This window comes from Ptychodera flava, chromosome 14, assembly GCF_041260155.1.
Source record: "Ptychodera flava strain L36383 chromosome 14, AS_Pfla_20210202, whole genome shotgun sequence".
NCBI classification, from domain to species: Eukaryota; Metazoa; Hemichordata; class Enteropneusta; family Ptychoderidae; genus Ptychodera; species Ptychodera flava.
Window position 1 is genome coordinate 6,468,525 of NC_091941.1, and position 25,153 is coordinate 6,493,677.

At 35.8% G+C, this 25,153-nt stretch overlaps 1 protein-coding gene across 1 annotated transcript; it reads right to left on the bottom strand.

Annotated features, from left to right (window-relative positions):
• Positions 1-411: 411 nt before the first annotated feature.
• LOC139149108 (short transient receptor potential channel 4-like) lies at positions 412-23,398 on the bottom strand. Its single transcript, XM_070720664.1, has 9 exons — positions 22,831-23,398; positions 12,390-12,535; positions 11,997-12,147; positions 8,346-8,515; positions 6,960-7,139; positions 4,976-5,712; positions 3,756-4,026; positions 1,867-2,040; positions 412-1,650 (listed from the first exon to the last, which is right to left on the bottom strand). The coding sequence occupies exons 1-9, from the start codon at positions 22,832-22,834 to the stop codon at positions 1,528-1,530; spliced, it is 1,956 nt and encodes a 651-aa protein (XP_070576765.1). The 5' UTR covers positions 22,835-23,398; the 3' UTR covers positions 412-1,527.
• Between the last annotated feature and the right edge of the window lie 1,755 nt (positions 23,399-25,153).

Sequence of the window (25,153 nt, forward strand, 5' to 3'; positions counted from 1 at the left end):
GTCGCTTAAGTTCCACCGACCCCCCTCCCTCCCCGTAAAAAAATGTTCCCCTAACGTTGCATTCCGTTTGTATGAATTATGAGTTATATATATGTAGTATCCTAGAATCCTAAAAGCATGCATGTAGGCTATACATTTATGTTAACATCTGCTGTTATGTTTTTGTATCATAGAGAGCATAGGTTACAGGGAGATTATACAATGAACACGATGTTGTTATCCTTACTTACAGTGTGCGAGCAAGATGGACAAGACCAAGATTAGTACCGGTGAAATAAACGAATGAAAAATCTTCCGTTTGAATTATTATTCATAGTCTTCTTGTGAAGCTTTAGGCCTATGCGTTTCATTTGACTCGACTGAGAACTGCAAAAATATTTACGACAAAAAAAGAAAAAAAACACCCAGAAGACGTTTTCTCGCCCATTTATTGGCAACTCTAAACGTCAATACATGGCTAACGTAAAAAGACAACACATGAGAAACGACCATAAAGCAAACCAACACCTAAATTACTCTTTTATCTTGTTCATAGTTTTCACATTTTACCATAAATTAACATATCATGATAGAAAATGGAAACAACAATGTCGTCAAGATACAAGCAAAATAACTGGAAATCAAATCTCTCAAGAAAATCTTTATATTAATTAGTCATCTCGGTGAACATTTCTATAGACCTGTAAAGAACCAGTTCACGTCAACTACTTGTCAGAAAGAGAATATCTACCCTTATCTTCGATTTATAGCTTCTTACAGTCATACATACTAAAGTACGGGTAGAATTTTATCAATTCAAAATAATTCTTGTATACTTCACAAATTTTTATAAATTAGAAGAGGAAACCCTTCTACGGTATCGTTGTTAACGCAATGCAAATGAAGGCTGTTAAGATGATGAATGTAAGTCAGCCATTATGTAATTCAATTCTTAGTACATCCTAGTATGCAAATATTTAACAAAGTCCATAAACTCAAAATAATGATAATCATATTTGATATAGAATTACATTCCTAATGTCTTTTTGTTATTCGAAAATTTCAAAAGTGAATAAAATACACTATTTTTTCGGATAAAATAGGAGAGTAAAGAAAATCTTCTCTTCAGTTAAAAAAACCATCTGATAGCAACAGTATCATATTTGTCGCGTTTTAGCGTCACAACAGCAATGTATCAGATAATTTGAAAACAGCTTACTCGTAACAACTTGGAATTACTTGCGTGTTTTTGCTGAAGAACAGTTCCGTCGGGAGCTATTATACCAACTATTTATTTTGTGTCGATAATGCTCGGTACCATTACCATATTAACTTCATACAACGTTCTTGTACTTTTTAGATATAAATCGCCGAGATATCTTATTGTGTTTTATATATTAATTACAATCACTTTTAATCAGGGTCCATCTGGTCAAACGCCTCACAGGTGTGATCGTCGTTTTCTGCGAAAAACACTTTGGCGAGAAGTGTGCCTTAGTTTGAAACCGTTCGTCGTATCCTCTTTCTGGAGACAGTATGCTTAGCGTGCTATACATTTGTTTCATTGGTAACTTCACTGATACGATGGTCTGAGTCTTCAGATGAACATAGATAATCCTTTTGCCCAAGCATATGCTTATTTATATAATGTAAGGTGAGCATTCTAACGAGCTGAAATGAAAAAAAAAGAAAGATTAAAAAACATTTATGTAACATTCTGTAGGATTACGTGCACAATTAAGTAAACCGTTTCTCGGGATTTCGCAGCGATTGCTTCTGAGATTCGACAGCTCGATTAGTTTTTGTTTGATTCAGAATTTAACCCTACCGTACACTTTATTTTTTCACTGTATATATAGCAAAGAGTATAAACAAATTACATGATACCTTTTTTTCATATATACAGGGCATTTCACTGGGTCCTCCTTTAATCCATTTTACACAACTCTTCAGGAACTCATACGTTGGGATGATGTTAAAGGGAGACGCTAACACAGGTCCCGCTATGAAATCCATCCAGATTTTTGACCTTTCAAATTTCCATTCGATGTCGATATTGTCCTACAGGTAATATGAAAGAAGTGCACAATTATGGAAACAGATGATTGCCATGATTTTAAATTAAATCACACTTTTGACATTTTGATTTATTACAAGTGTCTTCAAGAGGGCTGAAAAGACATTTCATTTAAATGACTCCCGATCCCGTTTTACCCCATTCCGCAGAAACATCGTCAGATATATCACTGCATGAAAACCCAATAATTCAGATAAATGCACATTAATGAGTTGCCTGTATTATAGTGTAATACACGTGAATTCACATGAAATCACATGAATACAGGCTTGCTGAATACAAAAAATGGATTCTTGACTGTATTCATCTGTATTTGCACTCTTCAGCTAAAATACAGGCAATAATCCATGTTAATACAGTAAGTATTATAGGGTTTTCATGCAGTGTATAGCCTGTTTAAATGGTGTTGAATGCACTAAAACATCTCTTATGGGTCCGTATTACTGCAGACTAGAACAGGCTATAGCTGTACTTAAAGGTAATGCACGAGACGCTCCAATAGCACCCATACTTATATGATACAAGGAAAAGGTGATTTAAAAACAATAGAAAGGTCTTACATGGTAAAGTTCTGATTTGATTCTACCACTGACATTAAAGCATAAATATTTATGTAAACTTCATAAAGTCTGTGCGACATCGTTACTACAGTAACATCGTGTGTGATTGCTCCTTTACTTTCTGTGCTCCATAAGCAAGTAATACGGAACTAAAATTCTGCAGATGACACAAGGCATACCACAGGAAAGTCAATCTGCAGTGGCATTAAATTTAGTCATTAATTCAAAATGTTTCCGCATTCAGACTTCGCTCCCCTATTGCGATCTTCGGAACATGTGTAGAGTTACGGTAATTTTTTCTTTTGTTTAGGTCTTCCTAAAAATCACCATCTATACAGGCGAAGCACAAGCGCAGTGTCACAGTCGGTCTCTCCAATACGGGCTTCACATTTTACAAGATTGGAAGGAATTTCAACGCAACAAGTATTTCCGAGCAATCCGTTTGGTAAACAATACAATACTCAAAATGCCATCCAGTACTATGCGATTGAAATTATCTTTCATTCTTTTAAAATCTACCACTGCATTTTGAATTTGATACTTTCTTCACATGGAGTGAAATGTGACCATTTTCTGGAGCAAGTAGAAATTCTTGAGATTGAATGTGGTCCTCTCTTAGAGCAATGTTCAACGTTTTATCTATTGTTTCTCTTTGCCATTTACATTTGTGAGCACCCTACACGTTATCCAACACTTAATAAGTTTGCATTTTGATTCCTACTTTCGTGTTGATCAAAATTATGACAAATTCCGATCGCCCCTACAATAGTCTCTTATCTTGAGATGGTATCAACTAATCCTATAGGGTATGCGCAGTGAGACTAGGCTGATGCCAAAGGAAAGGTCAGAGGGTAAATTTCTCATTCTATTTTTTTACAGTTTTGAATGTAATGTAAAGACAACTTCTTCCAAGAACTGCCTGAGGATAGATAGTAATTACGGCATTACCAAACAATGGTGGTGGTATTTATATAGAACAAAATATAACAAAACAAGTTTTTGAAATTGTTTGTAGTTTGAACGGAAACGAACTACAGATGCCTTCAAGACAAAATCTAGAGCCTATAGGCAGATTAGATGCATTCACTAAAATATTCAGATACGCCCCTGTGTGTATAAATCGCATTTTAACCACGAACCTGTATCTTGGTGAATGTGTCTGACATCATTGCAATGCATAGATTTAAGAGGATAAGCAATGTTAGGAAGCAAAACACGCAGTATAGGATATAACTGGTCGTAGTCGTGATGACCAAATGCGACTTCTCTAAAGTGAACACCGGAACACTTGTATTGGATGTATTACTTCCATTTGTTAAATTCGTATACCAGAGGTCATAAACGTCCATTTGATCCGTGGCATCTTTACCAAATATCGTCCAAAGCAAGGTAGCTATGCCCGTATAAAATCTGTTGACAAATAATCAGGTGAGTCATGTAACACGTCATTCCTTAACTTTCGCAAAAAATTTTGATTAGGATGATTTCTATTTTTGTTTATAACGAAATTTGGAGCTACGTCACATGATACTAGCAATTACTAAAGTCAGACTTAGGTGGCTACAAGGTACACTACACGCGCTATTCACAATTTTAGTATAATAACACAATTGCCTCGGTGCACAGTTTCAGCTTGCAAATTTTGAACTGTGACCTCTTAGCGACAGTGAAATGGTGAAATGTAATGGTGATACATGCAGAATACATCTACCAAATTTAATCATATGGAATAATTGCATAAGAGTTACGAATGGATAGCCTTTTCGAACAAAAAGGTAGGATTATTCTCTCATGATACTTGGCATTGTATTTTGACCAGTATTTGCGAAATTTTAAAAATCATTGACCGAGCAACTGTGTAAGTAATTCAATTAGGATTTGACTCAGATGACTCTTGTACATTAAAGCTGACTGAAGTTTCCTCAAGATTTTTCATTAAAACTTTCAGAGACCATGAAGACTCTATGTTACGCATCCGAGTATTTTTATAGATATTGCTTCACGAACGCAGGATTAGACTCAGACAATGTATTACATTGTCGACACTTCTATGTTAATTTGTAAATGAAATTTACATAAAAATTATCGTAAGGCAACATTTGTGAAAATACACGGATTTGTACACAGGTTCTTTAGATATATGTTACTTTGTAAATGTGATAATCGCAAAGGTTATCGAGCTTGTTTCCATGGAAATTCGCATCGGCACTTTCCATAAATTTAGGCAACTGACATACAAGTGGCCTTCGTGGTTTAGTAAAGAGACTTACTTTCCAAAAAAAATTTTGCTCTTAAAATTCTTATTTTGTTATGCATTATAAATGAAAGAGAACTATGTCAAAGACGAGTTCTAACTTACGTTGAGAAGGCTGTTTTGCTACCATCTTCGGAGTAATAGTAATTGTGAAGAACGTGAAAACTCATGGCGAAGGAGAAGACCACGATGAGAAACAAACAGATAAAGGCAAAGACGTCGCCAGCCATAGACGTAAACGATAGGAGCATGGAACCAAGCTTTTCGTGAAGGTAAAAAAACTGCATTCCTCGTAGTAATGCCAATGTCACCAGTAATGAAGTTATGGTGAAATATATATTTCCATTTGCGTCTCCCAGTGAACTACTTTGCACTACTGTGCTAGCAAAGATAAGCAGCAGAACTGTTATGTCGAGCACGTTCCATAAATCACAACAATACTGCGAGGCACCCTGGCAGAAAGCTTGCTGCACCTCCCCTAGAAGAAAGCCCGTTGTCCAGATATACAACAACACGAATATAATACGCTCGCCTTGTGGTGAAAAAACGTGAACATGCTGACTTATAAGTGCTTCTTTGATGATCAAAAGACAGAGGAACGTAGCAAAGGAAATCATGCGCATAGTGAACTTTGTTTTTGGTGACGTGATGAATCTTGAGAGAGGTGAACATGGGATGAATATGTGCGAAAGGGCCAAGATTGGCTGCAATGCTCCACACATAATTAGCAGAAATATAACGTATATCAGCTTCCAACATATCCCAGATTTCTCTGCCCACAAAGGTTGACCGTCAATCCAGGCCGAGTGTATGACGTGTTGAGTCTTTGAGTCGGCAACGAACTGTATACCAAAACATAGATAGCACACATCAGTTCGATTCATTATCCCATAGCGTTGTTGAAATGAGAACGAAGGAGAACTTGAATTATCGTTTGACCAAACTATATTTCCGATTTCAACAATGCCGCTAGTTTCATTCTTCCTGTATCGTTTCCTTATCCTTTGTGGCACAATTTTATGAACGCAATGTGAAACTGACGGCATTGTTGAAATCGGGAATATTGTTAGGTCAAACGAGAATTTCAGTTCTCATTCCTTGAGTAAAAATGGATCAGCCAAAAATTACAGAACGTTTCTGATATGTAATTGAAATAACGAAACGCATAAGTGTCGCATTTCAAAGAATTTTTTTGGAATTTATTGTTACATCGGTATTCAAATGTTGACCCTCATGGCAGAAGTGTAACTTTCTTTCTTCGTGGTCAGTCAGACCATTGTTACATTTTAAATGAAATAGAAATAAAAATGGCTGAATGAAAGGTAGCGCAAAATGAATCGAAAGAAATCCAAAAACCAAAACTTTAAATGACCAACATCAGACCAGTAGTTCTTAGTGCAAAGGTTTTTATGTTTATTTTTCTTCTTTCAATATCCTGATTGCATTGAAGGTAAAAGCTTAGCATCAATATCATGCCAATTACAAAGAAAACCCATACTATTTCCTTTCATTCAATTGATTCATTCATTTTTTGCAGCAACATCGGCTGTGTATTCATCAGGATAGTATGTTGGATGTATTATGCGGTGAAGATAATGAAAATGATCTTCTTTACATAAAGAGAAAAATTAAATTCCACAGCAAGTCCTACCTATCCGTAATCCTACTTGTGCAATTTATGCAAAAATATTTTATTCTATTATTTCAAGGCCTGGTGACTTAAAATTTGAATTTAGATTATTTGTAGGTGTGATAAAATTTGTTTTATCGAATATTAATAAATACATCAGTGTCTTTTCATCAGTATGCACTGAAACATACTCCGTCCCCTATTTCTCCTAAGAGCGGCAAAGATTCTAGCTGAGCTATGAAAATAAATATCCTGGTAAAATTTTTGCGGCGCCGTATTATTTGAAATCGTTCTATAGCAAAGGCTATATTCAATTATCGTTATTTGAAACGTTTTAATATAATAAGATAACATCTTTCATTTCTAAGTAGAGGTCGATGTTATTTACTAATATTGCACTGCACATGGATAGCTCTATAGACAATTCCAGTTAAAATAATGTTGTTTGATTACATTTACCTTTTTCTGTTCTTTAACGAATGCTTCACGTAGGGTTTCCCAGTCCCCTTTGTTCCACCACCTTGTTTTCGATTTGCAACAATCTTGTAACAAGCTTGAAACTGTTTTCTTGTTCTTGCAGAGTTCCAACAACGCTACAGTAAAGTCATCTACACGGTCCACCAGTTTCAAATAATCCTCCTAGGTAATATTGAACAATTAAGGGAGCCTGTAGTTATTATGGGGGCGGGCAGGACGAAATTGAGAGGGTACATCATGTAAAATGTGATCCTCTCCCTGATGCCCCTTTCTAATATATGGCCCTCGACTGACATCCCTTTCCAAAGTGTGACTAAAGAGTAATAGAACTGCTGAGTTTGTTGTATTACAACCAAAGATATCAGAGGGAAATTTGCTAAGGGACTGGACAGAAATTACGAGGGGGCGGTATTTTTCGTGTAGGCATATTTAAAGCGTCATGAAATTTCACACATGCCTTTTGGGGAAGCTTTACGTTTTTGGGGCAGCTATTAGATGTCAAGACGTAGTTCTTCGTCCATACATATCAAATCATAGTATATGGGAGTCTAATGGGTGAAGTATTAATAACTTTCTCCTCCAACACTTAGTTATAGGTGTACTTTTATTATGTTTACTAAATTATGTAAATGTACTTTGCTTGAAGTGGGAGATAAAAGGTGCACGTGAGTACAAGAAATTTGACTTTCGGATTAAAACGAAAGTGATGATTCACTATACATGCTAATCTATGAGAAAACTGTTAAGATTTTTTTCCCAAATATAAAACTTAACAATATCTGTGCATTTATTGACATAGAATAATTGATATATACGTACTTGATGTAACTGTACAAGAGATTTGATTTTGGAATTTCACTGAAAATTTTGATTCACCATACATGGCAGTATTATTGAGAAGTTTCATTACACAATCATGCATACTTTGTATTTTATCCTAATCTTTATAGCAATGTAAAATGCGATAGAAAGGCTGGTTGTAAAATGTGGCCCTTCTTCAAATGCATCCGGCGTACTCCCTCAAAATAACTGAAGGCCCCTAAGTATGATAATTTATAGAAAGTTAAGATTACATAAGAGGCGGCAAAATATAACTCTTTATTACCAGTATCCAATGTATTAATAGTCCTGGTTCCTTGTAATTAAATGGCTCTTTCAGGCTTGTTCATCCTTTCACCGGTTCAAGGCAAAAAAATAGCCGTTCGTGTGCGTGTGTGTGTCTGACGACTGCCTCTACAATTTCCGTATTTCTGACAGAAAGCGAAAAAGTAATCATCAAGCAGAATGAATAATCACCCATTTTAAACGCTTTCGTTTTGAATGCACCATTATATGCTACGTTCCAACAAAACAATACAGATTACTCACACTGTAAATCATGTGTATCCCACTTGATGTTGACATGGATCGTAACAATCTTGAAAAATGAAAAGCTGATAGCAGTGGATTTTCACTGGTGAAACAGATGTACGCAGGACTTGAAATTGCACCGTATTCCTTCAATCTCAGTAACCCAACTGTAATGTCTTCATCGTAAGCTGTATTAGAACCATTGTGTAAGGTCAAAAAACTAAAATAATTTGGGACATACCTTCGAATATACTTACAAACATACATGTACATTTACTGATATGTATGCAAAAACATAAACAATCAGATACATAGCTTCCATCCACCTGTCCATCACTGAATCCATCCATCCATCCATCCCATCCCATCCCTCCCCATCCTCCGTCTATACAAACATGCATGTACATCTACACATACGTATGCAAAAGCATAAAAAATTAATACATAGTTTTTGCTATCGGTTTATCCATACGTCCATCCATTACAGCCTCCATGCCTCCATCAATCCCATCCTTCCTTCCTTCATCAATACAAACATACATGTACATGTACAAATATGTATGCAAAGGCATAACAAAAATTAATATATTTTTTTCCATCCGTCCATCAATCAATCCTTCCTTCCCTCCATTATTACAATTTATCAACAATAATAATCAACAACAACAACAACAACAACAACAACAACAATAATAATAATAATAATAATAATAATAATAATATTTCTTCTTATTATTATTGTTATTATCATCATCATCATTATCATCAAAGTAATTATCAAACTTCAAGGCCAAAAACTACTATATATTGATCTTATAACTATATTAAAGGGGGACGAGTCACATAATTGTTTATGAGCAATTTTCGTGATATTTCAATAACAGTGCAGAATACAACTTGCAACGAAGTAATTTTAGCCTATAACAAGTGTGAAATCAATGACGCATATAGAAGATGAAGATTGCATATATTAATATGAACGCGAATGGATACATCATCTGTATTTGCGCGCTCTTATCCTGTTCAGTTGATGTTACACAATCTCTTGTTGTTTGCTAGTAACTTTCTACTTGAAACGATTATTTCTGGCATTCGTCTCTTCCGAGAGCGATCTGCATGCTCACTTTGTTATAGACTCTATGTGTAATATTGACATTCCATTCGTTTTGTATTGATGCTATTGGGTTTTTTTTCCGATTGCCGTCTGATAACAAAACCGATACGAAGTTTCACTGAACAAAGCCAATGTACGTCTTGCGTTCTTGCAACGCAGACTTCGCTGACTGCACCTCAGTCTGCTTACATGAGCATTTACAATTGAGTTCAGTGCATGAACTCAGCCAGGCGTTCGTTTGACTCTCGTGTAATCGTCCATCTCGACTAGTCTCTCATAAAATAAGCACAAATTTGACGGAAACGAGTGTCTTTGCTGACATCTTGATTTGTACGATTACAGTGGAACTTTCAGGAAATCTGTTACGAATAATAACGGCCCCCTTCTGCACTCTTCAAGTGAATGGCTGTGGACCGAACTTGCTATGGACCTGTCTTACAGCTATAGTATAGTCTATTAAAATACTACACTCGGAATGTTGAATATGGTTTCACGTTGTTCTGTTATTTAGTTCACAATCATGGGCTTTTCTTCAAGCGTGGAAAAGAAGTGTAAAAGACTTGGTAATGTTGTCTTCAGCATCGGAAAGATTTACACAAGTAGATTTTCAAGAACATAGGTGAATGTAAGCTGAACACTGAGTTAACTTGTTCAGCAAAATGGTATCCCCAGCCTGTGTAGTTTGGCCATCAAGATGGCGTGTGAACATTGACATTAATCAAAAATACCCTGCGAATCTATGAAATAATCTTCACCGTAGCCTGAATGGTGGGAGGATTATTTTGTCCCTCATGAACTATGTTTTAATCTATGTTGCCCTCTCTGTGTTCAAGAAGACCCTGCATTACATTCAATACAAGGTATATCGTACTGTATGGAATATAAATTAGTTCTGTAGTCTCTTTACATGATTGAATATTTTGAGTACAGTCCTCGCAGAATTACACCACTTTCTTAGAGACTAAGCACTTAGCAAGGAACCATTTCTAATCCGATGTTGTATGATTACAGTGTCTACTGGGTGATGTACTGGTATGCACCCAACAGGCACTTTGTTGTTTTTTGTACGGCACTTATGAGTGTACAAGAAGAGCAATTGTTGGTCTGATATATCAAACTGAAAATTTGTGAAATATTTTTATGAAAATGTTAGTACCGAAGGATGGATTTTTTACGCTTTCTCGGCGATGTATATAAGTATAGCCTTCACTGTAGATTGACTCTTCCTGAACAAAACATAGGAGTTTACCTGTTCCCACCAAATTACGTTATGCAAGAAAGAAACATCGGACTTGATCAAATCGTGGCCATTTGTTAACTATCGGCATAATATCCAAACGGTATAAATGTGCAATGTTATTGAAATATTAAACACTAACCTTTGGCATGCAATCCTAGTATTTTGATGACTATGCTTACTCTGTTAAGCTTTGATAATGAAAATACAAATGTTCAAAGATAAACTTGAATAATGCTAACTGTTGCATATGTGCTTCGGTATAAATCAGCAATATTAAAATTGTATTTACAATTATGCAAATGAGAGAAAGGAGTCCTTGTGTACAGCATATTTTCACGGCCGAAATGTCTTTTTTTCGTATTATTTAAGGGAATATAAGCAATTATAACATAACGCAACGAATTAGCGCGTGATCTGTGAGGTAAAGGAGTAATTTTCACTTGCTCGTTATAGTCAAATGCAGAAAATACCTGTGTCACTAATGAAAATGAGTTATGTACTCCAAGGATCATACTATGAGGTACTGGCCTTCTTTCACAGTCACACTGCTTGTTGATCTCAAACACTTACCGTTAGGCTGTCTATTGAAACCTCAAAACATACATCTCAGCAAAGGTCCACCATGGAGTAAACAAAATTTAGTCAACTATCAACTGAATAATGTCAATGCTAATGTCATGGTTGACATGGACGCATGACCATAAAATGAATACATATTTGTGATCAGCAAGATCAAATACCATTAATTGTGTTATTTGAACAGAATTTTTATTTTAATGATTGAATCCATTGCCACAGAAAAAAGTGACTATAAACTTAATCCTATATTTGTCATTGCAAACATCAAATACTTAAATGCTGTAATTGGATGAAAATCAAACTATGAGGAAATTGTTACTTTGATGTATAAAGCGGTTGCCACAAAAACATGTGTTCACAAAATCGATGTCAATTAGTGACATTCAATATCTGTATGTTGCATGATTGATAAATATCCAACTTCCTTTAAGGAAACAGTATCTAAGTTCCTGTATCATGATTTTAAGGAAATAATATCTAATTTCGTTTATCATGATTTTGAGGAAATAGCAATTTTTGCGGCCAAAACGATTATCAGGTAACATTTGCCCATAAAATGGATGACATTTTTGATATCAGAGCCCCAAAATTATTCTTCACTAAACATTTCATGAAATATTTAATATTTATCATTAATTATACAGTTTCCTAAAATGATCTTTTGATATTAACAGTTTTCAGGGACTCTGTTCCGTCAACATACAATCATAATGGAGGCAAAAGACCTAATCCATACCCGTATTTTTCTTTGGCTCCATCAACCTCTCGGCTCCTTTGTTCAAAAGGAGGTGAACCATTTGAAAGTCGTTTTTCTCCGCCGCTATAAGTAGTGGTGTCATCTGAATTCCTTCTACTTCAACCTTGCAATTAACGTCCACCATTTCTGCCTGCAATGAGAGTGTATAGTCAGTGAACGAGATCATCAATCCAGAGGAATTTCAAAATAAAGTTTTAATTCTGAGATGTTCACGCAAAAAAGATAAATCCTTCCCTTTTACAATTCTCAAATGTCTAAGTTCTAAGTCACATTTTTGTGATAATTATCATAAACTTGATTTTTATGACAGTCAAAGCTTAGATAACAAACACTGCTGATGAAAGAAACTACTCTGTAGCTTCATAGTTATACCTGCAACCATTCTTCAACTTCTTTCACATTACCAGTCTCAACGAGAGCGATGAATTCCGCCTCTCGGCCGCTTTGGATATCACGCTTGATAGAAAGTCTTTCTTTTGGAGTGAGTTTTAAAAACTCAAATGTCTCTTCATTCGAATCTGAAAAAATAACAAAGCCGATGTTGGTGATAAAGATTTAGCACAAAGTCGATTGAAAAACTTTAAATCATTCAAATATCTTTTCTTTTCATTGCTTTTGGACCATACGCAAAAGTTTAAGTACACTGTATGGGAAATAATGAATATTTTCCAAAGTTTGGTCAATTGAATTGTTCTGGTGAATTAATGCGTGAGTGCTTCACGAACTCTACAACGTGTGGAGCGGTCTCAGTCAGAAAAATGTAACAACTTAGCCGGCTATTGAACCACTCTTTTTTGAGAGTGGGGATTTAGCCGAGCGGATCTCTCTGTGGCCTCTCCGCTAGGCGACTGATGCCGTATGTTGTGGGTTCGAACCCGATTGAAAACTAGCCGTATTTTGGCAGGGATGATGGCAATATACATGAAGTGCTGCCTGTGCTTTGCAAGCATATTTAATTTTTTTTCTATTTTGGGGAATTGTACGTTTGCTACAGACAGCAAGTGTATTCTAAAGGGAAAAAAATCGAGACTGGAGCGAGAAAATGACGCTTTCTCGCAATTGGTGAGAATCTCTTGCTATTCTCACCGCTGTCGGTGAGATTTTTTTAATTCTCGCCTGTGAGCTGCGAGAAATCCACTCCTTCGTGCGAATACAGTATGAAAACAGATTCCTACCAGTGAGACTGGAAATTCTCACCAAGCACGGTGTGAGAATGGTAATTTTCAGGTAAGATGTATCATACTCATCATTTACTGGTGAGAATCAAGCAGACTCGCTGTTTATTGGTGAGAATTAACCAAACTCGCCGTTCATCGGTGAGAATCAACAAGACTCACCATTTACTGGTGAGAATCACGCAAACTCGCCGTTCATGGGTGAGAATTAACCAGAGTCGCTGTGAACAGCGAGTCTGCTTGATTCTCACCAGTGAATGGTGAGTCTGGTTGATTCTTACCGATGAACGGTGAGTCTGGTTGATTCTCACTAGTGAATGATGAGTATGATACATAGATGCCGGTCATTTTGTTTGCGGTAGGGAAAATATGTCATCGGCTGTGTCTTGGCTTAAGCGGCCATTAAGTCTCATCCCTTTGGGAAGTATAGGAATAGTGGTACTGTCGTCGCATGTTGAATATGTTGTATGAGCTGTTTAGTCAATCATTTCAATCTTTTCTCAACATGCTGTTGTCTCTAACACTCACGCACATACATCATATACATACACACAAAAACATACAACAAATAAACAAACAAATGTAAACACACAAGCACATATAATATATATATATATATATATATATATATATATATTATATATATATATATATATATATATATATATATATGTTCGACTGTGGTTTTTCAGGTTGTCCCCAGTGTTGTCGGTGGCGTGGTTATGATAAATTCGTTTGTAGGATATTACACACGTACCAATCTTCTGGTTCAAATAGTTTATTATAACAGCACAACGTTTCGTCCTAAAAGTAGGACTTCCTCAGGTGCTACAGATCAAAAAATTTCAACACGGAGTAAGTCACAGTGATATTTAACGTACAAAAGTTACATGTCGGAGAAAATACTAAGTGACAGTATGGTGAAAATACAGGAGTTGTTTCTTACCTATTTGAATGGCTCAGATGTTGAATGGCAATTGGGAGAATGTTTGAATGTGTATTTATAGTGTGGCTGGGAGGGCGCTAGTGTTGGAATTTGAATAAAGACAATGGGAGTAGCTAGCTGTGAATATTTAGGCCGTCAGGTGTTAATGTCTTTAATTTGGAAATCCACAAGGGTTCCAGTTTTTTTCGACGACCCGCTTCGAAAAAAACTGGAATCCTTGTGGATTTCCAAATTAAAGACATTAACACCTGACGGCCTAAATATTCACAGCTAGCTACTCCCATTGTCTTTATTCAAATTCCAACACTAGCGCCCTCCCAGCCACACTATAAATACACATTCCAACATTCTCCCAATTGCCATTCAACATCTGAGCCATTCAAATAGGTAAGAAACAACTCCTGTATTTTCACCATACTGTCACTTAGTATTTTCTCCGACATGTAACTTTTGTACGTTAAATATCACTGTGACTTACTCTGTGTTGAAACTTTTTGATCTGTAGCACCTGAGGAAGTCCTACTTTTAGGACGAAACGTTCTGCTGTTATAATAAACTATTTGAACCAGAAGATTGGTACGTGTGTAATATCCTACAAACGAATATATATATATATATATATATATATATATATATATATATATATATATATATATATATATATATATATAATATATACTGATTTGTCAGCGTTGACCATGTGTAGTTTTTTTTATATACAATGATTACATCGCTTGCTTATGTTAGAGTAAGTTCGTGCTTTGTCAATGATTGACCACGAAATGTCAAAGACCTTGTTCTTTTGGCTCAAGGACCAAATGTACTTGGACAACTCCGTGCAGTGACGATATCTTTCGTTACAAAACGATTACATGTGGTTAGCGAAGCGCGTCTTGAAGGTGTTTTCAGCGAGTCCGACGTAGACCTTCTCCGTGTTGTCCCCCGTTGATACCTTTGCCTTGTAAACCACACCCTTGACTTGACAGTTCCCCGTCGAAGGGCATGTAGACTTGTCCCGGCAATTACAATCAGCTGGTCGATCTTGACGTTGTTCCGGTGATTACTCTCTTATTATATGATTTGATTATACTAGCCATATTTTTCATACAACTGTAACTCACTTTAATAGTGTTTCTATTGAAGATCTTATGAAGCTTAGACCCCTTTGGAAAGTGTTTGTCAACAAGTTGAAGGAATTTCTTGTGAGCACTTTAGATAACGTATGTACGTGTATTTGGAGTGGAATAGAATCTCTATATACCTACGAGTTTGAAAAGAGCGTACTTCCGGTCTTTACATGGGGGCGGCCATTTTGACTACTTTGTCACCGATTGCGTAAAGAAAATATATGTCTTCTACCACAATTCCTACTCGAAAATGGACTTTTCTGACAAGGGAAGTTCTCTGTTGCGGAAACAGTACCAACTTTGATTTGACATTATTATTTTTGATCACACTAAAAGCCGGGCTATGTAACCACTCTACGCTGCCATTTTGAAACAAGCCAACTCTCATGAGACTCATTTACAATATTCTTACCTGATCAAATTTGCCCATTATAATTGATTTTCGTTGGTCAACTTGATTGTTGGGTAGTTTCAAGATGAAATATTGAAAACTATTGTTATTAGCTCACGTGTTCACACGTGGGCTAATGTCATAGCGATGTCTGTCTGTCGGTGTGTTTGTATGTGTATGTTAGTGTGTGTCTGTCTGTCTGTTTACACGATAATTCAAATCAGATTTGGTGGAAAGGGACCATATGCTACTTGCAAGAACTGATTAGATTTTGGTCAACGTAGCTTGCATATTAATGAAGCTATGCATTTTTTTCCGTACAATGGTTTCCCTAAGGAGACGGTACTGACAGTGTAGACATATATCAAGAAATACTGCACAAAATTTCATGAAACTTTTCACAGATGACAATCGCAGAACATTACCATGACACTGTGAGTGTCATGTCAATTATCTGCTAATTTGCATATTTAATGAACTTTTGTTATTAGTTACATAACTCTGAATATCCTGCACCAAACTTGATGATACTTGCAATACATATTGATCTGATATATATCTAATTATAATTGGAAGCATTGGGCAGTGTAAAGTTAATAAATAGCTCATTTGCATATTTTATGAAGTTTTGTAATTAGTCATATAACTCCGATATAACTGCACCAAATGTCATGAATTCTGCTGAAGATACTGATCCGACTGATATCTCACTGTGATGTAAAACATTTAGTAATGTGAAGTTAACTAAGGGTACATTTGCATATTTAACGAACTTTTTAATTAGTGATATTACTCCGAAACTACAACATTAAATTTGATGAAACTTGCTACAGATGTTGATCTGATAAATATCTAATTGTACTGAGAAGAATTGAGCAGTGTCAAGTTAATAAATAGCTCATTTGCATATTTTGTGAAGTTTTATAATTATTCACATAACACAGAAATAACTGCATCAAATGTGGTGAAAACTGCTGCATATACTGATCCGACAGATATCTGACTGTGTTGTAAAGAATTTAGTGGTGTGAAGTTAATTAAGGGTTCATTTGCATATTCAATGAACTTTGTAATTAGGCATATAACTATGAAATTACGGCATCAAAGTCAGTGAAATCTGGTACAGATATTGATCTGATAAATATCTAATTGTACTGACAAGCATTTGGCAGTGTCAAGTTAACAAGTAGCTAATTTGTATATTATATGAAGTTTTGTAATTAGTCATATAACTTGGAAAAAACTGCACCAAATGTGATGAAATATGCTGCAGATACTGATCTGACAGTTATCTAATTGTAGTGTAAACCATTTATTATGTGGAGTTAATTAAAGGTCCATTGCATATTTAATGAACTTTGTAATTAGTGATATTACTCCAAAATTACAGCATTTCATTTGATGAAACTTGATACAGATATTGATCTGATAAATATTTAATTTTACTGAGAAGCATCGGGTGTGTCAAGTTAATAATTAGCTCATTTACATATATTAAATAAAATTTTGTAATTACTGATTTAACTCTGAGAGTACTGAGCGAAAGTTGATATAATGATATAATGATATAACATATATCTGATTGTTCTTATTACACGCCTCACACGGATGTCGATTACATTGGTATGAATTGGGTTTATTGACAGGAATATTGAAAAACATCATACAATAAATCTTCGTCAAAGAAAGTTACTCTGGCAGTAGACGGTTTACACTGCTAGTCTTAACTATCAGTAGTCTGTCTGCCACTCCGCGTCAATGCTCAATTGAACTGCTGTCAGAATATACAATGTCTGTCTTTGTTCTTGTGTTTTGGTTAGTGATTATCCTCAGGTCTGCAAATGTTGCGTAACTTCTCCTTGCTCGTTGTTTTAAAATGAAACAGGTCAAAGGTACAATTGTTTTACACAACTTCATAACAGTCAAAAGTATGCAGTAATTCATGTCATACTGTTTTATTTCATGCGTCCAGTAGTGTCTAATAAATGTCAATACATGTCGAGTCATCAGTAGTCAATTGCAATGCTTGATAACTAACTTTGTAATTTTGTCAAACTCAAATCTGTACACGTCATTCCTTCCGTTCAGAGGTCACATTAGCAGGTCAAGTTGTTGTGTCAAGTAAATGCTAACATTTTCAAGTCTGTTTACTGGATATCAAACATGTGAAGCGTACTACTATTAATGAACCTGTTGTAAAACACGTTAGTATATTCAGTTCATATCTGGTTTTTGAAAATATTTGGCAGCCATTATCCGTCTGCAGCACTTTTGCAAAAATATACAGCGAACATCTTTATCTGCATGCTATGGGAATAGTTACCTCAATGTCAAAACGTCACACTGCGCTTGCTTTCACATCAGACCTGTTACATATTATATATGCATTGTGTATACATGTGTTTGTTAATTTGTTTGTATGTTTGTTATTTAATCAAAGTTCTATGGTATTGTAGGTTTGTTTGCTTGTTTATCTATTTGTTTGTTTGTCTGTGTTTTGTGATTTATTTATGTATTTGTATGCTTGTTTGGATGTTTCTTTATTTTTGTTTATTTGTTTTATTTATTTATTTGTTTGTTTGTTTGCTTTTCCTGGCTCCCCTGTGGTTCACCTCGCCGCCGCCTCTAAAACCTCAAGACATAATTTACATGTGTGGGACTTACAAAATTATTATGAGTTAGGGGACCTAAAACTTTTGGCGAAGTTAGTACCGGGTACATAACCAGATGTGAAGTGAATGTGCTCACGTGTTTTACAACAGGTTCATTAATAGTTGTACGCTTTACAGAACGATCAAATATCTGTTATATCATTATATGTAGCAGGTTTCATCAACTTTCGCACAGTACTTTCAGAGTTAAATCACTAATTACAAAACTTTTTTAATATGCAAATAAGATGTTTATTAACTTGACACTGCTCAGTGCTTCATGGGACAATTAGATATGTGTCATATCAACATATGTTGCACATTTCATTAAATTTAATGCTGTAATTTTGGAGTAATATCACTAAATACAAAGTTCATTAAATATTAAACTGAACTCTCAATTAACTTGACATACTCAATGTTGTACAGCACAATTTGATATTTATCAGATCAATATCTCTAGCAGGTTTCACCAAATTTGGTGCCGTAATTTTAGAGTTATTTACCTAATTACGAAGTTCATTAAATATGTAAATGAACCCTGAATTAACTTCACACTACTAAATGCTTTACAACACAGTCAGATATCTGTCGGATCAGTATCTGCAGCAGATTTCATCAAATTTGGTGCAATTATTTCGGAGTTATATGACTAATTACAAAACATAATGTAATATGCAAATGAGCTATTTATTAACTTGACACTGCCCAACGCTTCTCAGTATAATTAGATATATATCAAATCAATATATGTAGCAGGTTTCATCGAATTGGGTGTCGTAATTTCGGAGTTATATATTACCTAATTACAGAGTTCATTAAATATGCAAATGGACCATTAAGTTACAACACACTACTAAATGATTTATACCACAGTGAGATATCTGTAGGATCAGTATGTGCAGCAGATTTCATCAAATTTGGTGCAGTAATGTTAGAGTTATATGACCAATTACAAAACTTCATAAAATATGTAAATGTGTTGTTTATTAACTTGACACTGCCCGATGTTTCTAAGTACAATAAGATATACATGATATCAATATTTTTATCATATACCATCAAATTTGGTGCAGGAATTTCAGAGTTATGTCACTAATTAAAAAACTTCATTTAATATGCAAATGAGCAGATAATTGACATGACACTCACAGTATCGTCATGATGTTCTGAGATTGTCATCTGTGAAAAGTTTTATAAAATTCTGTGCAGTATTTCTTGATATATGTCGACACTGTCACTACTGTCTCCATAGGGAAACCATTATATGAACCAATGATATGAACTGAATATGCTCACGTGTTTTACAACAGGCTCATTAATAGTAGTGCGCTTCACAGAACAATGAGATATATGTTATCACTATGTAGCAGGGTTTTTTTAGACTTCGCACAGTACTCTCAGAGTTTAATCACTAATTACAAAACTTTATTGAATATGCGAATGAGCTGTCAATTAACTTGACACTGCTCAATGCTTTATGGGACAATTAGATATCCATCAGATCAACATTTGTAGCACGTTTATTTAATTTAATGCTGTAATTTTAGAGTAATGTCACTTATTGCAAAGTTCATTAAATATGCAAATAAACCCTACATTAACTTGACACTGTTCAATGATTCATAGCACAATTAAATATTTATCAAGTCAATATCTGTAGCACGTTTCACCAAATTTTAGTGCCGAAATTTCAGAGTTTATACCTAATTACAAAGTTTATTAAATATGCAAATGAACCTCTTAATTAACTTTACACTACTAAATCCTTTACAACACAGTTAGATATCTGTCAGATCAGTATATGCAGCAGTTTTCATCAAATTTGATGCAGATATTTCGGAGTTACATGACTACTTATAAAACTTCATGAAATATGCAAATGAGCTAATATTAACCTGACACTGCTCAATGCTTCTCAGTACAATTGGATATTTATCAGATCAACATCTGTAGCAAGTTTCATCAAATTTAATGCTTTAATTTTGGAGTGAAATCACTAATTACAAAGTTCATTAAATTTGCAAATGAACTCTTAATTAACTTCACACAACTAAATGCTCTACACCACAATTAGATATCTATCGGATCAGTATCTGCAGCAGATTTCAGCACATTTGGTGCAGTTATTTTGGAGTTATATCACTAATTACTAAACTTCATAAAATATGCAAATTACCTATTTGTTAACTTGACACTGCCAAATGCTTCTCAGTACAATTAGATATTTATCAAAACAATATCTGTACCCAATTTCACTGACTTGGGTGCCGTAATTTCAGACTTATACACCTAATTACAAAGTTCATTAAATATGCAAATGAACCCTCTATTAATTTCACACTACTAAATGCTTTACACTACAGTTAGATATCAGTCAGATCAGTATCTGCAGCAGATTTCATCACATTTGGTCAAGTTATATCGGAGTTATATGACTAATTACAAACCTTCATAAAATATGCAAATGAGCTATTTATTAACTTGACACTGCCTAATGCTTCTAACTGTAATTAGAGATATATTAGATCAATATTTATTGCAAGTATCATCAAGTTTGGTGCAGGAATTTCAGAGTTATCTCACTAATAACAAAAGTTCATTAAATATGCAAATGAGAAGATAATTGACATGACACTTACAGTATCATCATAATGTTCTTAGATTGTCATCTGTGAAAAGTTTCATAAAATTTGTGCAGTATTTCTTGATATATGTCTACACTATCATTACCGTCTCCATAGGGAAACCATTGTATGGAAAAATACGATATTGCATAACTTCATTAATATGCAAGCCACACTAACCAAAATCTAATCAGTTCTTGCAAGTAGCACATGGTACCTGTGTACCAAATCTGACTTGAATCCAGTCAGGCGTTTTTGAGTTATCGTGTAAACAGACAGACAGACACACACACACACACACACACTAACACACACACACACACACACACACACGGACAGACAGACAGACATCGCTATGACAATAGCCCACGTGTTTACACACGTGAGATGAAAAAATGATACGTCATACAATATATCTACATATAAGCAAGCCATATATGCAAGCCATACTAACCAATATCTAATCAGTTCTTACAAATCGCATATGGTACCCGTCTACCAAATCTGACAAGAATCCGTTCAGGCGTTTTTGAGTTATCGTGTAAACAGACAGACAGACAGACAGACAGACAGACACTCACACACACACACGCTGACAGACAGGTAGACATCGCTATGACAGAGCTAAAATGGATGAGAATATTTTCAAGATTCTCCCGCGCGCTCGAGGTATTTACAGCACTTGTTTTTTGAGTTTGGAGTTTCAGTGTGTGCACACTGATCAGTCGATGTTACGGCTGATCGCAGCTTTTCGACCCTAATTTGACTCGTTTCAGGTCCTTCCGTCAGTTATTTGGATCGTTTTCTTCATTTTGGGGTTGTTTTTGAGAGTGTAGGTTGTTTAGATCATCTCTATGTATACTAATGCCCCAGTCAGTCAAGTAATCTGGGTGTGCCAAATACAGAAACTCCAAGTTGAAACTCAAATGATTAACGGTTGTATAAATGCAACCTTAAAGTTTCCTTCAGCTAATTATAAGCCTAAATTTATTTAAACCCATATAGTATCATTTTTTGTGTCGTATCACCTTAAATATTTCTACATACACGGCTTATTTGTGCTCACTGGATCGTAGCATTCCTTCCTATTCATGTGTCATGAGTCATGTGACAGAACCAGTATCGCATTGCAGTGAAATCACTATTAACTCATCTAAATGCGATTCATTGCGAACACCGAAATATCATACTGCCACTTAGTCGAAACTCATCTAAAAATACTGAATCGACATCATTGTCAGGACAGGTTTTTGAGCGTAAATGATATGATCGATACAAGCTGGTCTGTAGAGGTCATCTGTTGGTCTGTCTGTCTGACTTGTATGCTAACAAAAGATTTCCATCGCTTTGGTGTACATGATTATAGAGGAGAGCATTCAATGACGTATACAAGTATAGAGAAAAGCAGTCCATTGTATCGTGCTCTTAGTATTTCTACAAGGTTATTCGGCCTTATTGAAAAGGGGAAAACACTAGACCAATTCGGATTATTCATGGCGTGGCCTTAAGCACACGCCCTTAACAAAGAAGTAGAAAAAATGTAGTTTTCCCTACCCATACAGTATTAACGTGCATACTGAGAAAAGTCATCGAAAGAATGTCCAATATATTGGTCTAACGATTAGGTTTCCTACTTTTAACATTTGTGCACGAACAACGCTGAGTAAAAACAATATTCACAGAAGAAAATTCGCTGTACATTACTTGTCTTTGTAATGAATTTTCCTCGCGTGAAGCAAGAAAACTCAAAACCCTGGGAATATCTGCTATTGAAGGTGATAGCATAGAAATTAAATATATTATTGGCCTATGTAGGCTTTATAGGCAAAGAGTGTCAGCAAAAATTTTGCCTCAAATCTACAAAGTTATTGCATTCAAAGCTGAAATCATACTCACCCATATCGCTATATCTGGCCCTCAAAATTTGTGTGTTGGTGACGAACTACAGACATGTATGGTGACTGTATATATGTGCTGGAGAGAATTTCCCAATGAAATGATTCGCCGACAATTGATATTCGATAGTCATGCGGTGTAATCAATCATCCGTCTTGTTTAAAAATATTGTGTCACAAAATATTCGGCTTTCACTCACTGATTGATCCCAGCTTATCGAAGACAAGTAAGCTGGTATAAATATGATATAAACTGATATTTGCACCGCTGCAGTACGTGTCAACTGTTGTTCGCTCTTCCAAAACAACAGGCGTTATCCCCGTGATTCAAAATGGCGGGGCAACGCATGAGCAAACATGCTCACTACAACATTCAACGATGCCACATAAAAATTGCGGTCAGGAGACGGTCGATGGTCGAATGAAGGTGCTGCAAACTTTCAAAGTGTAGCTCGTTTAAACGGGTCGAGATGATATTTTCATTTGGTTCTGGTTCACCTCGCAAAGATGTTCCCAACTGAAAGGTACGTCAACTGGAAAGCTCAGTTGACCTATTCTTGTCAACCTTTGAACTATTCTTTATACAATAGCAGAGGGCGTATACACTAGCCTGCACAGCTGCTGAATGTTCAGATTATTCAGGATTGATGACCACTGGGCAATGAGTATTTTAGTCGGAAGTTATAGTAGATAGAACAATTTAAGTTTCTGGATTATCCTCTCTGTAGTGCCGCGGACTTGTGATGCGTTTGAATTTTTTATTGATAATCTGAAATATATACCAAGGATTTTAACGGAATTCACGAATGCAAGGATTGTAATTGGTCGCCCGAGACTTGCGTAAGTTTAACTGTGTATATTAGCTACAGCAACGTGTCTGCACTACAGTGCAAGTTGCCTTCAAATTCATATGAACTCACTCGTTTTATATGAAAATGATGACAGAGTACAACGTATCATGTAACTATACAGATCATAGTAGAATGTTCTACCCTGCAGGCTCGGCAGGGGTCTTTGTCAGATCAATTTAGCAAAAATTTTAGAATGTTTCATTCTGTCGTGTAATTACTTTTCTTGCATGCATTTGGAACACCGGAAATCGCTAAATAAACCTATATCCTATTTTGAGAATAGGAATAATACATGACTGTCGATGCGAATGGACCAACATTTATCTTTGCCAAACGACTACATCGTTTCTCTGACATACTTGTCGGAGTGAACAATTATCATGTTGGCTTGGTTCTGTCATGCATTCGTTAAGGTCACTGGCCAGCCGCTTGGTTTTTTTTTCAGACGGGTATGTATTGTGGGAAAGTTGCTTTGTACGGGGCATGAACATCAGAACGCATTTCTGCTGGCGACATGTTATGGAGTAAACACTGAAAAGTCTTAAGGATATGTCCTTGTCAGGGATAGCTGATAGCGTTGCTGTCACATGATACTGATTTCGAGGAATCCGGAAATATCTTACATGAACCTATCTGATTGCGAGCCTCTCGGCCCTTGACCGTGCACGGCTGGCAAACTAGCAGTTCAGGACGTCACGAGCGAGAGCAAATTGTTTTGTAGTCTGTGAGGGGTTGAGTTATTAGGGTAGGCATAGCTCGGAATCTAGATGATTTTGGCCGAAAGCAGTTTGAAAAGTAGTTTTTCGTGCGCGGTCGAAATTGGGACCGCATTTCACCGCCTTTGTCTACAACAGTCCGAAGGCTGTTGTTGGACGCCGTATAACTCAGGGAACACACAGCATCGTACGCACGGCTAGTTACCAGGTCAGCTCTGTCAGCCCACTCCCTCAGGGTCATCAGCCTACAATGGTTAAAATTATCTGTAACTATGTCTGTACCCCAGTCTGAAGCCAACCATAGATATTGGCAACCATTGATATGCAGTCACATTTAAACATGAACATTCCCATTAACCCGAAAAATAAATGTATTTCCCGTGCCATGCAACAATCAAAGCACTATATCTTCTTGCGAGTAATGATACTGTTTTCATCCTCTGTATTATTAAAAACACAAATACAACTCTTTTAAAAAGTTGACCTTGCGTTCTCTAGCAAAACAGGAATATTGTAATGCAACTTATGTAACCGTGGCCTTTGATTTGCCTTAAGGATATGCCTGTTCACCCTCCTTAGCCTGCAACACACCTATTTAATACCAGACCCAAATGTCGCTATGCCTCATCAGAACCTGTGATATATTCTCCTTGCCGAATATTGTATTTCTATGTAGTTAATGAAATTTCACCAGTACAATGCCATCTATATCATTTCAATCAGCTGTAAAAATGAGGTCCCATTCTTCAGAACCTAA

Coding starts and splice junctions, on each gene's coding strand:
- LOC139149108 (XM_070720664.1), bottom strand. Junction 2,041..3,755: donor ACACATTCACCAAGATACAG/GTTCGTGGTTAA, acceptor TATTACCTGTAG/GACAATATCGACATCGAATG. Junction 1,651..1,866: donor CCTGTATATATGAAAAAAAG/GTATCATGTAAT, acceptor TTTTCATTTCAG/CTCGTTAGAATGCTCACCTT.